The sequence below is a fragment of the Phocoena sinus genome, chromosome 3 (assembly GCF_008692025.1).
Source record: "Phocoena sinus isolate mPhoSin1 chromosome 3, mPhoSin1.pri, whole genome shotgun sequence".
Taxonomy (NCBI): Eukaryota; Metazoa; Chordata; class Mammalia; order Artiodactyla; family Phocoenidae; genus Phocoena; species Phocoena sinus.
Genome location: NC_045765.1, coordinates 42,055,845 through 42,072,472, shown reverse-complemented (window position 1 = coordinate 42,072,472; position 16,628 = coordinate 42,055,845). Strand labels below are relative to the sequence as shown.

Genomic DNA, 16,628 nt, shown 5'->3' with positions numbered 1-16,628 from the left:
TAAAATTTCACAAGGATATTGACATTGATACAATCCACCTGTCATTCAGAGTCCTCAGTTTTCCTTGTACTCATTGTGTGTGTGTGTGTGTGTGTGTGTGTGTATTTAGTTCTATACACTTTATCACATGAGTAGGTCTTTGTGGCCACCAGCGCAGCCAAGTTACTCCATCACCACAAGGATGATGTGTTGTTCTTTTAAAACCACACCTACGGGCTTCCCTGGTGGCGCAGTGGTTGAGAGTCCACCTGCCGATGCAGGGGACACGGGTTCGTGCCCCGGTCCGGGAAGATCCCACATGCCGCGGAGCGGCTGGGCCCGTGAGCCATGGCCGCTGGGCCTGCGCGTCTGGAGCCTGTGCTCCGCAGTGGGAGAGGCCACAACAGTGAGAGGCCCGCGTACCGCAAACAAACAAACAAACAAACAAACAAAAAAAAACGAAACCACACCTACCAGACTTCCCTGGTGGTGCAGTGGTTAAGAATACGCCTGCCAATGCAGGGGACACGGGTTGGATCCCTGTTCCGGGAAGATCCCACATGCAGTGGAGCAACTAAGCCCATGTGCCACACTACTGAACCTGTGCCCTAGAGCCCTCGCGCCACAACTGCTGAGCCCATGCACCACAACTACTGAAAGCCCATGCACCCTAGAGCCTGCACGCTGCAACTACTGAGCCCATGTGCCACAACTACTGAGTCCATGTGCCACAACCCGCACGCCTAGAGTCTGTGCTCCGCAACAAGAGAAGCCACTGCAATGAGAAGCCTGCACACTGCAATGAAGTGTAGCCCCGGCTCGCCACAACGAGAGAAAGTCTGCATGCAGCAAAGAAGACCCAATGCAGCCCAAAATAATTTTAAAATAATAATAATAAAAGCTTAAAAAAAACCCCACACCTACCTAGCTACCTCCTCCCCCATCCCCATTCCTAACCCCTGGCAACTATTGATCTGTTCTCCATTTCTGTAATTTTGTCATTTCCATGTTATATAAATGGAATTATATACCTTATGCAGTTTGGGGGGATTGGAGTTTTTCACTCAGCATGATTCCTTTGAGATTCATCCAAGTTCTTACATGTATCAACAGTTTGTTCCTTTTAACTGCTGAGTAGTAACCCATGGTGCGGATGCATTCACCCACTGAAGGACATCTTCGTAGTTTCCAGTTTGGGGATGTTACAAATAAAGCTGCTGTGAACATTCATATACTCCTCTTTCCTCTTTGATCACTAATTGATGCAGATTCACCAAGATCTTTGTTCCTCCTGCTGCAAACGTGACTTGTCACTACACCATCCCTTCTATGCCAACTCCTAGTAGCTTTGGATAATCTGCCCAGATGCTCCCCTACAGACCCTTATCACTAGACAGGTGCCTTCAAGCCTTTCTCCTAAAAGAAATAAAATAGAACAAACGTGAGTTTGGGAGCCAGACAACGTGAGCTCACACTGCAGGGGCTCTGCCTTTTACAGTGGTGAAGTCTCATGCGAGTTACTTAACTCTGAATCTGTTTCATAATCATAATAAAACAGCTGATAGTTAAGGTTTCTTTATCAACCACCTGTGGTGGCAGTGTAATAATGGTTAAAAACAGGAAGTCTGGTACCAAGCTGCCTGGGTTTGAATCCTGACTCTACCACTTGTTGGGTATGTGACCTCGGGCAAGTTATTTGTGATCTTCCTGTGCCTCAGTTTTTCCATCTGTAGATAGGCATACTAATAGTTCCTATCTCGTGAGGATTAAGTGAATACACACAAAATGTTCAGAACAGCACCTGGCACATAGTATTTACTAAGCATTAGTTCCCACTGCTATGTGGCAGGCACTATTCTAAGCACTTTACACAGATTACTTTACTTAATCCTATCAATGACTTTATAATATACGAGTGCTATTATGAGATCAATTGTACAGATTACCAAACTACAATTTAAGGGATTAAGACACTTGCTCATGATCACAGGTCTGGAAAATGAGGGAAGTCAGATTCAATTTTGAATCTGTCTTTGCTTCTCACTTCTACACCATCCTGCAGGCCCATGCACTGGGGGAGGCAGTGCCCTGCCTGGCAGAGCAGTTATGAGGATTTACAAAGTTATGTGTCTTCCGTGGTGCCTGGTAGTCAGTGGGCTCCACATGTGTTAGTGTCCTCTTGTAACTATTGGTAGCTGATGAACAACAGATCATTCTATAGTTCTATACACAGCAGAAATTGGCCTCTCAAGACACAAAGCACCAAAACAGAAGTAGCAATTTGAGGGTTTTGAGGATGCATCTGCAGACATTTGCCATGTGACCTGCCCAACAATCACAATCAGATTTGGGACGAGTCCATCCAGCTCAGCCACAATCCATTACAAGAGAGCAGCTGCCTCACTTCCTTTCTCGGAGGGCTTTGCAGCTACCATGCAGAGATTGCTCAGACAGTGGCACCCACGTGAGCTCCTACAGGACAGAGGCCACACATTCTGCAGTCTGTTCCCCCAGCCCTTAACCCAGTGTCTGGCATAACCTCTCAGTAAATGTGTGTACAACCCCAGGGAGGCTCTGGTGCAATGGAGAGACTAGGCCAGGATTCAAAGACCCAGATTCAGGTCTACCCTGAGCTTGCTATCAGCCAGCCATGTGACTTTGGGGGTCACTTTTTCCTATGAGGCCTCAATGTCCCCAGCTGTGAAATGAGGGGTTTTCACCTTACATGCTCGAAATCCCTTCCAGCTCCATATCCTCTACTAGCAGCAAAGCACTAAGCAAACTTTCCTCTTTTACTTTTCTTTTTCCCTCCCACTCCCCTCCTTTTTCTTCCTTCTTTCTTTCAGCCAGACAACAAATATTTCCTGCCATGTGCCAGACCCAGTGCCAAAAGCTGGGAACTCAATAGTGAGCAAGACAAATACAGAAAAAAGGTACTTAATATTTGCTGATTTACTGAATGCACTAAATGCCTAAGAATATTCAATTCTTACTTTGAGACTTTTGCTTCGACATACATGCTAAACATGCAGTTCTCATTACTCTCAGTGATATGCCTGGAAGAAGTAAAGGAAGATCAGGTTGTACTAAACACTTAAGAGAAGGCCTTCAGTTCTGACATCAACAGCTACAACTACTATGTAGACAATTCAGGCTTAAACAGGTTTGGCTGAAATTGCCAAGTCAGTGCACCAGTTACCCAACTGAGACTGGCTGGTAGACAGTGGAAAAATACTCCCATTCCAACTTTAAAAACATGTTTTAAAATATTAAGCATACTGGTGCATGCACAGTTGTGATGGGGAAAATGACTTCCTCTTTAGAACTAGCTTAAGAGCGTAGCAATGGCCCGTGCACACAGAAGGAAACAAATGTGGGGCTGACAAGAAGACACAGATGATGATTCAATTCTATTTGTAGTCTCTGTATCTGCCCCTTACAAGAGTAAGCCAGTCAGAAACTTAGACGTCTAGAAAATTCAACATTCATGTGTGAGGGTGATCAGTCACTGCAGCCTTCCTTTACCTTTAGCCTAAAGGACATGTTAGTTCAGACAATATTCTGATTTATAAAACAATTTCCCTGAAGAGTTGATTGGGGAAGTGATAGACATGAAGGGACTTTGGGATTTGGGCAGATGATGTAATGACAAGAAAGGATGTAATAACAAGGGTCACAAGTAAAACAGGGAGGAACGAGTGACTGGTTGGTACGTGAGGAACAGGTTGCGGTTGAAAAGTGACACTAATGGGCGAGTTTTCCAAATTCTCCTCATGTATTAGCCAGAGAACTCGATGACACATTAATTAAGAGGTTTGTTATTTTTAGAACTTCCTCATTTCTCAAATGCTTCATTCTAAATCATTTATGAAAATGAGCTTCACATTGCAAAGACATAATAAGCGATTTCAACCTTTGACATTTATGAAGAAATATCATGCTTACTGAGAGCCCACTGTGGATACAATTTTATCTGGGTTTTTCCATCCTGAAGAGTATACTCGCCTTTAAATTCGGAAAACATCTAAAAGTGTAGAAAAATGTCTATTTCTCAACTGATGGCATCAATAGCAACTACTTATAAAACATCTCTCCCTGCAATAAGTCTTTGTATAAAAACAAATTCAAAAGAGAGGGTCCTCATTCAAGCAGAGGAACCCACAAAATCTTGTTTCCTGATTGTAGGACTGGAAAATTTACATTTGCACATCAGCCCTGATTTCAGATTTGTGGTAATGCCACCGATATGAATTACAAATTCACATTTCAGAGACCTGTCAATCTAGGCGTCTAACCTTAAAAAAAAAAAAAAACCACCTATCAAAATCAAGTAAGGAAAAAATAGCTTGTCCTTAACATGTTTCCAAGGTATTGTATAAAGGAAAAAGGAACAAGAATTAGTTCATGGAAATTTCTATTTCTTTTAGATCAAATTAATAAAGTCTCTTTTAATCACAGCCTTTAAAGATCCCAACAGTAGGAAGAGAAACATTTAATCCAGTAAAAACTGAACATTTAACCTATCAAGGTGTTAAGTGAATTGGGAAGGGGAGGTAGCACATACTATGACACAGCAGTAAATTTTACGTACCAAAAAATTTAAAGGAAATAGCACCAGAAGAGTAGGTATCATCAAGAAACTACATCATGTACTCACCCCAAATGGAATAATGAAGCATGCATCATCCAAAAACCATCACCATAATCCAACAGGTTCCAATGAGTCCCCTGAATCTACCTATTCCACCTATCAATGAATGTTTATGCTCTTACTTCCCTTACTCTACTGAATCAAAGAACTTTCATTCTTTTTCATCATATTCTAGGTGAAAGGTAGGTAACTGTTACTCAGAATTCATTGGTCCTTTCATCATTTCATTGGTGGTCTCCTAAATCCACTAAAACACATGTGAGTGGGTGGGCAAACCTGATGAGAGGGATGAAAGAGAAAGAAGAGGCAGTGACTCACAATGGCCTTCTGTAAGATCTAATCTAAAACAGGTGAAACTGAGGGCTGCAATCTGGAAAGGCATAAGAAGTCACTGTTCTATCCCCCACATCTATACCCCTCTTCTTAAAAGAAAAACCTTAGATGTGTTTCCAGATCAAAGAGTAAAAACTGCAAACTGCCCTTATATGAGAATCTGAACAGGTAGTAGGTAGTGTGGCCAGTTTCTAAACTTTACTCAAGAAATACCACCCTCAAGGATCCAGGTTCAGACACAGCAACTGGGTCTGAGGCACAAATTAGGGCTGGGGACACCAGCTTTACTTACCACAACACAACTGTTTTTCTGAAATTACAGAATTACTCACTTTGGGAAGAGTTAAATGTTTCTATAAAAAGAAATATTCAAAACCTTTTCTCATCATGTTAGAACAGAATATAAGCAGAGTAACATTTTAGTGATGTTGGTGTATCTTTTTAGTCCAAATCTACCTATTTTCCTCCTTGCTAACAAACTGCCCCCTACCCCAAATAAGGTGATCACATAGAAATAGTCTTGATATCAACCTGTTATAGGTTCGCTTTGCTATTTCTGTGGTCTGAGAAGATATCAGGGCTCACATTTGCAAAAGTAAATAAAAGGATCAACTGACATGATTATTATATTTTATTTAAAGGTTTTAAAAGATAAGGGGCAGAGCTCACAAAAGTTACCTGAATCATTAAAAACCACAAAGTTGGAGAATTTTTTTTTAAAAGAGTGGATACCAAAATAGCTTTCAGGAAGAAGATAACCTGTAAGTCTTTTAGATTGTTGAACAAAGCAAAAGAAGGCTTAAGATATGAAAGATAAAAGTTATATTTATAAACATGCTAAAGAATACATTAAAAGAAACAAAAAAGAATGAGGAAAAATAAACTGTCTTAATCCTGTTATACATAAACATCATTTCTATGGGACTCTACAGTCCACTTCAACAATATTCAAACAACAAAATCCCCATCATTGAAAGAGCTTCAACACTCCTTTGGAGTTGGCTATTACAGAATTTATCCTGCATATCGGGTATGCATGAAAAACATCCTGGAGACTCAGAATATCTGCAAACATGAAACTGTTTCTCTAAATTGCATTTATTGGTCATGAATCTCCTAAAGGGGGGTCAACTACAACTTGAAGCTTGTCATCTTGCGGTGGGAAAGCAATTTGAAGCCAAAGGGCACCTTGCTATAGTTCATTCATGTGGCTCTAAGTATATTCCATAAGCTTCTCTTCAATGCCAAATATCTACTGAGAATTAAAGAGGAGATGAAACTTTCTAACCAATTCCAAGAATTCATGTAATCATTACAGAGTTTATATATACTCGGTTTTCTTAAAGTCATAGATTTTATTATAGAGAGGAGAAAGAAAATGGCATTAATAGATCAAGCACATGAATTCCAGAATACTGAATTCCTTTTCCTCTTGCTTAACAACCAATTACATCCATGGACTGCAAAATTACAGCCACTGCAAAATTTTTAGTGTTTTGCATCTTGTCAAAGGAAGACCAATATTTTTGCCTGAGTGTCCCCTTAACCTTATGAGCTATTATTTTCTAACTTTCTATAAAACTTCTTTTCAAATAATTTATTAATTATAACAACTGGGAAGAGCAGTGTGAGGACCTGAATACTTCAACCAAGCACTGAAGGCAACAAACTTCCTTAAACATGCTCTCCTGCCTGGAGTTTTATATATTAAAATAACCTTTCTCCCTCACTTCTCCAGGAGTACCCAGAAAAGAGTGGCATTTCTTGGCCATCACAAGTCTCATGTAGAATCTTCTCTGTTCTTCAGTGTCCTGACAAAGGCCTCTGGACCTGTAGCTCATGCCTCTGGTAATTCAGTCTTGTTCTCAATAAGAGAGATCTCCAGCACAGGTAAAAGTAGCTGAAAGGCATCCTGAATGTAGGAAGCACTGTTTGATGCCTATAAGGATAAGGATTGAAAAATAAGAAAAAGAAAATACTGCAGTCACTTACAAGAGAAAATATATTATAAGACAACAAAAAAACAAATTAATTTTTACAATCTAACTATATCTGTAGCCTGGCAAATAAGAATACATACTTAACCATTTCACTAAACTTATAGGGGAAAGAATGATCTAGCTCTTTTTTTTGTTTGTTTGTTTGTTTTTTTGATCTAGCTCTTAAAATGATATGACAGCACCAAAAAAGAATGTCACCATTTTTGTCCAACTTGCCCATTAGAATGATAGCCATTCTTTGGCATCTTGCTCAAATATGGCATTCAAAGCTTATCTATTCCTTGATTGAATGGGTAGATCCTGTCACAGCATTTTAGTCAATTACTCAAAGAGGATTTCAGAAGGCTATGAATCCTACATCAATAGGATTTCTAGTCCATTGTGATTGTTCTTCTTCCATGGACTCAACGTAATCAGTGAACATGCGACAGGTGCTCACAAAGACAAAGAAGGAATACTGCTTTTAAAGATGATAAAGTACAGATATGTTTCTGTCTACTACAAGAGACATATGAAAAACTTGGAATCATTATGCTCAGAGTTTGCCAGACTTCATTTATATCTGACAAGTTCTGACTTTCCAGAAGCATAAGAGTTCATTACCTTAAAATAAAAACGTATAATTTCAAGGACAAGAGTGTTTCAAATCTGTAGGCAAGAACAACCAACTCAGAATAACAAAAGGGTAACCATATCAAGTGAGCTTACCATGTTCTGATTTATCAATGGCAAGAACCCCTGTTTAAACTTCAGTGTGACGTTTGATACCAAGTTTTGCAGCCAAAAGAGACCTCACAGCACATCTAGTTAAATCTCTTATTTTGTATATAAAGATAACAAGATTGCCAAGAAGGTAAACCCCTGGTCCATGGTCATAGTGCAAATCAGGGGAGACCTAGGACAGGACTGGGCTCCTGGTTTGCAAACTTCTTTCATCTCTACCACTCTGCCATCTACTAAATCATACACTTATTTTTTTTAAATTGCTTAAGTGATCAGAATAATTTCCCTAACTATTAAAGGAAAACTATGCAGTTAAGGAATGGAAGGCATTTCTTCATCGGTAATTTTAAAAGAATCTAAAACTAAAGAAGTAACACTCTGGTGGCAAAAAATTTTTTTCAATTCATATTTAAACCTAACTGATTATCAAATATATTTTCTCCCCTCAGACTTAGATAAATATGTTTTAAACAAATCATCAAACATCTAAATTTTTGCACAACTAATTTACAAGATAGGTCGTTTTTTTTTTTTATCTTTCACTTTTTCTGCCTTCTGTGGTTTTCTCTTTTTATCAATATAAATTTATTTATTTATTTATTTATTTCTGGCTGCGTTGGGTCTTCATTGCTGCACGTGGGCTTTCTCTAGTTGCGGTGAGCAGGGGCTACTCTTCATTGCGGTGTGCGGGCTTCTCATTGCGGTGGCTTTTCTTGTTGTGTAACATGGGTTCTAGGCATGCAGGCTTCCGTAGTTGCGGCACACAGGCTCAGTAGTTGTGGCTCGCGGGCTCTAGAGCACAGCTCAGTAATTGTGGTGCACAGGCTTATTAGTTGCTCTGCTTCCCGGACCAGGGCTCGAACCCACGTTCCCTGCATTGGACCAGGGCTCAGACCTGTGTCCCCTGCATTGGCAGGTGGATACTGCGCCACCAAGGAAGTCCTAAGATAGAGTTCTTAAATCATGGAATCCAGAAAGCATCATACATGGCAGCAATATAATCCATCCATGGACTTAAACTACCTACCTTCTTAAATCTAATGAACTGACACGGATTATGTAAACACAGGTAGCTTTTTGACATAATAAAGCAAATTTCTGCGCAAGAAAGTGACAAAATGTTTTGTTTTGTTTTGTTTTGTTTTGTAACTAATCTTCTCTGCATAAACCTTACTCCTTTAAGGAGCAGTGCTAGCCTATTTGTAATTTTCAGTGCATCATGTTTACTAGCTAGTCTCCAGAAGATGTTTCATTAATGAGAATTGGCCATTAATTACAAAGGGGTAGTACTAAGTAATGACAGCCTACCGCTTCTTCCACTGCACTTTACCTGGCACCTTCATCATTAATAGGAAATATGATAAAATATACACCATTTTGGTCATATCTGCATCAACATGCTAAACTAGTGAAAAAAACAAAAAATGAAAACTTAAAAGAGTTATTAATACATAATGCCCCAGAAGTTAGAGACTTAAAAAACAATTAGTACTACTAACCTCTAGAAATACTGCAGTGATTAACGGATTAAGGACGTCTGCCTTTTCCTTGACCTAGAACAAAGGATAATGTGTTAAGCGAGCATAGCACATTAAAAAACAATAGGTAAAATATGATGATTGGTTCAAGATGGCGGAGTAGAAGGACATGCTCTCACTCCCTCCTGCGAGAGCACCGGAATCACAACTAACTGCTGAACAATCATCGACAGGAAGACACTGGAACTCACCAAAAAAGATATCCCACATCCAAAGACAAAGGAGAAGCTGCAGTGAGGTGGTAGGAGGGGCACATCACAATAAAATCAAATCCCATAACTGTTGGGTGGGTGACTCACAAACCAGAGAACATGTAACCACAGAAGTCCACCCACTGGAGTGAAGGTTCTGAGCCCCACGTCAGGCTTCCCAACCTGGGAGTCCGGCAACGGGAAGAGGAATTCCTAGAGAATCACACATTGAAGGCTAGCGGGATTTGACTGCAGGACTTTGACAGAAGTGGGGGAAACAGAGACTCCACTCCTGGAGGGCAGACACAAAGTAGTGTGTGCATCAGGACCCAGCGGAAGGAGCAGTGACCCCAGGGGAGACTGAACCAGACCTACCTCCTAGTGTTGGAGGGTCTCCTGCAGAGACGGGGGTGGCTGTGTCTCACTGTGAGGACAAAGACACTGGCAGCAGAAGTTCTGGGAAGTACTCCTTGGCGTGAGCCCTCCCAGAACCCGTCATTAGCCCCACCAAAGAGCCCGGGTAGGCTCCAGTGTTGGGTCGCCTCAGGCCAAACAACCAACAGGGAGGGAACCCAGCCCCACCCATCAGCAGACAAGCCGATGAAAGTTTTACTGAGCTCTGCCCACCAGAGCAACAGCCAGCTCTACCCACCACCAGTCCCTCCCATCAGGAAACTTGCACAGGCCTCTTAGATAGCCTCACCCACCAGAGGGCAGACAGCAGAAGCAAGAAGAACTACCATCCTGCAGCCTGTGGAGCAAAAAGCACATTCACAGAAAGACAGAAAAGATGAAAAGTCAGAGGGCTATGTACCAGGTGAAGGAACAAGAAAAAATCCCAGAAGAACAACTAAATGAAGTGGAGATAGGCAACCTTCCAGAAAAAACATTCAGAATATGATCGTGAAGATGATCCAGGACCTCGGAAAAAGAATGGAGGCAAAGATACAGAAGATGCAAGAAATGTTTAACAAAGACCTAGAAGAATTAAAGAACAAACAGAGGTGAACCATATAATAACAAATGAAAAATACACTAGAAGGAATCAATAGCAGAATAACTGAGGCAGAAGAATGGGTAAGTGACCTGGAAGACAGAATGGTGGAATTCACTGCTGCGGAACAGAATAAAGAAAAAAAAATGAAAAGGAATGAAGACAGCCTAAGAGACCTCTGGGACAACATTAAAAGCAACAACACTCACATTATAGGGGTCCCAGAAGGAGAAGAGAGAGAGAAAGGACCCAAGAAAATATTTTAAGAGATTATAGTTGAAAACTTCCCTAACATGGGAAAGGAAATAGCCGCCCAAGTCCAGGAAACACAGAGAGTCCCAGTCAGGATAAACCCAAGGAGAAACATGCTGAGACACATAGTAATCAAATTGACAATAATTAAGGACTAAGAAAAATTATGGAAAGCAACAAGGGAAAGATGACAAATAACATACAAGGGAACTCCCATAAGGTTAACAGCTGATTTCTCAGCAGAAACTCTACAAGCCAGAAGGGAGTGGCATGAGATATTGAAAGTGATGAAAGGGAAGAACGTACAGCCAAGATTACTCTACCCGGCAAAGATCTCATTCAGATTCGATGGAGAAATCAAAAGCTGAACAGACAAGCAAAAGCTAAGAGAATTCAGCACCATCAAACCAGCTCTGCAACAAATGCTAAAGGAACTTGTCTAAGTGGGAAACACAAGAGAAGAAAAGGACCTACAAAAACAAACCCAAAACAATTAAGAAAATGGTAATAGGAACATACATATCGATAATTACCTTAAATGTGTGAACAGATTAAATGCTCCAACCAAAAGACATAGGCTCGCTGAATGGATACAAAAACAAAACCCATGTATATGCTGTCTACAAGAGAGCCACTTCAGACCTAGGGACACATACAGACTGAAAGTGAAGGGATGGAAAAAGATATTCCATGCAAATGGAAATCAAAAGAAAGCTGGAGTAGTGATATTCATATCAGATAAAATAGACTTTAAAATAAAGAACGTTACAAGAGACAAGGAAGGACACTACATAATGATGAAGGGATCAATTCAAGAAGAAGATATAACAATTATAAATATATATGCACCCAACATAGGAGCACCTCAATACATAAGGCAACTTCTAACAGCTATAAAAGAGGAAATCAACAGTAACACAGTAATAGTGGGGGACTTTTAACACCTCACTTACACCAATGGACAGATCATCCAAACAGAAAATTAATAAGGATACACAAGCTTTAAATGATACAAGAAACCAAATAGATTTAATTGATATTTATAGGACATTCATTCCTAAAACAGCAGATTACACTTTCTTCTCAAGTGCGCACAGAACATTCTCCAGGATAGATCACATCTTGGGTCAGAAATCAAGCCTCAATAAATTTAAGAAAATTTAAATCATATCAAGCATCTTTTCTGACCACAGTGCTATGAGATTAGAAATCAATTACACGGAAAAAAACGTAAAAAACACAAACACATGGAGGCTGAACAATACATTACTAAATAACCAAGAGATCACTGGAGAAATCAAAGAGGAAATCAAAAAATACCTAGAGACAAGTGACAATGAAAACATGACAATCCAAAACCTATATAGCATGCAGCAAAAGTAGTTCTAAGAGGGAAGTTTACAGCAATACAAGCCTCAAGAAACAAGAAAAATCTCAAGTAAATAATCTAATCTTATACCTAAAGGAACTAGAGAAAGAAGAACAAACAAAACCCAAAGTTAACAGAAGGAAAGAAATCATAAAGATCAGAGTAGAAATAAATGAAATAGAAACAAAGAAAACAATAGCAAAGATCAATAAAACTAAAAGCTGGTTCTTTGAGAAGATAAACAAAATTGATAAACATGAGCCAGACTCATCAAGAAAGAGAGAGAGAGAGGACTCAAATCAATAAACTTAGAAATGAAAAAGGAGAAGTTACAACAGACACCGCAGAAATACAAAGCACCCTAAGAGACTACTACAAGCAACTCTATGCCAATAAAATGGACAACCTGGAAGAAATGGACAAATTCTTAGAAAGGTATAACCTTCCAAGACTGAACCAGGAGGAAATAGAAAATATGAACAGACCAATAACAAGTAATGAAATTGAAAGTGTGATTAAAAATCTTCCAACAAACAAAAATTCAGGACCAGATGGCTTCACAGGTGAACTCTATCAAACATTTAGAGAAGAGCTACCACCCATCCTTCTCAACCTATTCCAAAAAATTGCAGAGGAAGGAACTCATTCTATGAGGCCACCATCACCCTGATACCAAAACCAGACAAAGATACTACAAAACAAGAAAATTACAGACCAATATCACTGATGAATATAGATGCAAAAATCCTCAACAAAATACTAGTAAACAGAAACCAACAACATATTAAAATTATCATATACCATGATCAAGTGGGGTTTATCCCAGGGATGCAAGGATTCTTCAATATATGCAAACAGATCAATGCAATACACTATATTAACAAACTGAAGAATAAAAACCATATGATCATCTCAATAGATGTAAAAAAAGCTTTTCACAAAATTCAACACCCATTTATGACAAAAGCTCTCCAGAAAGCAGGCATAGAGAGAATCTACCTCAACATAATAAAGGCCATATATGACAAACCAACAGCAAACATCATCCTCAATGGTGAAAAAGTGAAAGCATTTCCTCTAAGATCAGGAACAAGACAAGAATGTCCACACTCACCACTATTATTCAACATAGTTTTGGAAGTCCTAGCCATGGCAATCAGAGAAGAAAAAGAAATAAAAGGAATATAAATCGGAAAAGAAGAAGTAAAACTGTCACTCTTTGCAGATGACGTGATACTATACATAGAGAATCCTAAAGATGCCACCAGAAAACTATTAAGAGCTAATCAATCAATTTGGTAAAGTTGCAGGATACAAAATTAATGCACAGAAATCTCTTGCATTTCTATACACTAATGATGAAAAATCTGAAAGAAAATTAAGGAAACACCCATTTACCACTGCAACAGAAAGAATAAAATACCTAGGAATAAACCTACCTAGGGAGACAAAAGACCTGTATGCAGAAAACTATAAGACACTGATGTAAGAAATTAAAGATGATACAAACAGATGGAGATGTATACCATGTTCTTGGACTGGAAGAATCAATATTGTGAAAATGCCTATACTACCCAAAACAATTTACTGATTCAATGCAATCCTTATCAAATTAGCAATGGCATTTTTTACAGAAGTAGAACAAAAAATCTTAAAATTTGTATGGAGACACAAAAGACCCCGAATAGCCAAAGCACTCTTGAGGGAAAAAAATCAGAGCTGGGGGAATCACACTCCCTGACTTCAGACTATACTACAAAGCTACAGTAATCAAGACTATATGGTACTGACACAAAAACAGAAATATAGATCAATGGAACAGGATAGAAAGCCCAGAGATAAACCCATGCACCTATGGTCAACTAATCTATGACAAAGGAGGCAAGTATATACAATTGAGAAAAGACAGTCTCTTCAGTAAGTGGTGGTGGGAAAACTGGACAGCTACATGTTAAAGAATGAAATTAGAACACTCCTTCAACACCATACATAAAAATAAACTCAAAATGGATTAGAGACCTAAATGTAAGACCAGACACTATAAAACTCTTAGAGGAAAACATAGGAAGAACACTCTTTGACATAAATCACAGCAAGATCTTTTTTGATCCACCTCCTAGAGTAATGGAAATAAAAACAAAAATAAACAAATGGGACCTAATGAAACTTAAAAGCTTTTGCAAAGAAAACTACAAACAAGACGAAAAGACAGCCCTAAGAATGGGAGAAAATATTTGTAAATGAATCAATGGACAAAGGATTAATCTCCCAAATATATAAACAGCTCATGTAGGTCAATATTAAAAAAAAACAAAACAACCCAATCCAAAAATGGGCAGAAGACCTAAATAGACATTTCTCCAAAGAAGACATATAGATAGCAAAGAAGCACATGAAAAGCTGCTCAATATCACTGATTATTAGAGAAATGTAAATCAAAACTACAATGACTTATCACCTCACACCAGTCAGAATGGGCATCATCAGAAAATCTACAAACAACAAATGCTAGAGGGTGTGGAGAAAAGGGAACCCTCTTGCACTGTTGGTGGGAATGTAAATTGATACAGCCACTATGCAGAACAGGATGGAGGTTCGTTAAAAAACTAAAAATAGAATTACCATATGACCCAGCAATCCTGCTACTGGGCATATACCCAGGAAAACCATAATTCAAAAAGAGTCATGCACCCCAATGTTCATTGCAGCACTTTTTACAATAGCCAGGTCATGGAAGCAACCTAAATGCCCATCGACAGACGAATGGATAAACAAGATGTGGTATATATATGTATATATATATATATATATATATATATATACACAATGGAATAATACTCAGCCATAAAAAGGAACGAAATTGGGTCATTTGTAGAGACGTGGATGAATCTAGAGACTGTCATACAGAGTGAAGTAAGCCAGGAAGAGAAAAACAAATATCGTATATTAATGAATACATGTGGAACCTAGAAAAATGGTACAGATGAACTGGTTTGTAGGGCAGAAATTGAGACACAGATGTAGACAACAAATGTATGGACACCAAGGGGGGAAAGACGTGGGCGGTGGTGGTGGTGGTGTGATGAACTGGGAGATTGGGATTGACATGTATACACTAATATGTATAAAATGGATAACTAATAAGAACCTGCTGTAGAAAAAAATACATTAAATAGAATTCAAAAATTCAAAAATAAATAAAGTATGATTCCACTTTGAAACACACCCACACGTACCCAAATATAAATATAAGCATAGACAAAGGCTGGATCAGACTCAAGAAGGGCTTTAAATTTCCTTCTATCCAAATTGAGAGTGTATGCCTTTTTAGTTTTTTTGCTTGTTTGTTTTTGTTTTTCGGTACGCGGGCCTCTCACTGTTGTGGCCTCTCCCGTTGCGGAGCACAGGCTCCGGACGTGCAGGCTCAGCAGCCATGGCTCACGGGCCCAGCCGCTCCGCGGCATGTGGGATCTTCCCAGACCGGGGCACGAACCTGTGTCCCCTGCATTGGCAGGCAGACTTTCAACCACTGTGCCACCAGGGAAGCCCTGCCTTTGTAGTTTTTACTAACTTTAAAAAGTATATTCATTTTGGAAGGGAGATAGAAATGGTATATTTGACCACAAAAACTTTAGAAAAATTTTAAAACAAAATATACAGATATGAAACATGCGCTCAAAATACTCAACTCGTTTTTAAGATGGGCTGTTTGGAAAATGTGGAGACAAATAATGCAAATTTAATACTTGCATGTTTTAGCACCTTAGAGTTGACTTGCTGGGTTAAAGTATCTTTATGAAACACATGGAAAACTTTAGCTTCATAAGATTAACTTCAGGAAACCCAGAAGCTCTTTTAAAGAAAATACTAAGAGGAAAAGAGAAACTATATCACAGAATTATCCCGTATAGGAAAAATCTAAACTCAAAGTGAGAAGAATTAATTTGGGCCATGCTCTTAACTAAAATAAATTTAAGGGCCCAGAATAACTTTGCTGCCACACTGACCCTTATACCCTTAACTACGAGCTGATTTTTTTTAATTGAGGTATAACTGACATACAACACTATACTAATTGCATATGTACAAACTAATGATTTACTATCTGCATACATGGCAAAATGATGATAATAAGACCAGTCAACATCCATCACTATACACAGTGAAGTAATTTTTTTTCTTGTGATGACAACTTTTAAGATCTACTGTCTTAGCAACTTTCAAATATGCAATACAGTATTATTAACTATAGGTATCATGACGTACATGACATCCCCAATGCTGTACATTATTTATTTTATAACTGGAAGTTTGTACCTTTTGATCCCCTTCACCCATTTCACCCAGCCCCCACCTTTGCCTCTGGCAACCACCTATCTGTTCTCTGTATGTATGAGTTTGGTGTACTACAAAGTGATTTTTATCTGTCCATTTAAAATGCCCTTGATTTTATGCCAATTCATGATTACTGATGTCTGAATCATCTTCCATAGTTCACACACCTTCAGTAAATTTTTACAATTCCTTAAAACAAAACAAAAAAACTTTAGCTTTAATTACAACTCTCCTACTGGCTGGCAACTGCAAACTATGAGAGT

The 16,628-nt window shown here is 38.9% G+C and overlaps 1 protein-coding gene across 4 annotated transcripts in view; it reads right to left on the bottom strand.

Moving 5' to 3' along the window:
• Nucleotides 1-5,576: 5,576 nt before the first annotated feature.
• The window catches only part of FAM114A2 (family with sequence similarity 114 member A2), a 38,484-nt gene continuing 27,432 nt past the window's right edge, over nt 5,577-16,628 (bottom strand). For all 4 annotated transcript variants that reach the window (XR_004349390.1, XM_032628513.1, XM_032628512.1 and 1 more), the window contains 2 exons: nt 9,186-9,239; nt 5,577-6,902 (listed from right to left, as the gene is read on the bottom strand). Coding sequence is in view for 3 of the 4 variants with exons in the window: in XM_032628513.1 (XP_032484404.1) it covers nt 6,801-6,902; nt 9,186-9,239 (156 nt within the window). In the remaining variant the exon portion in view is untranslated. The remainder of the gene's footprint in view (nt 6,903-9,185; nt 9,240-16,628) is intronic.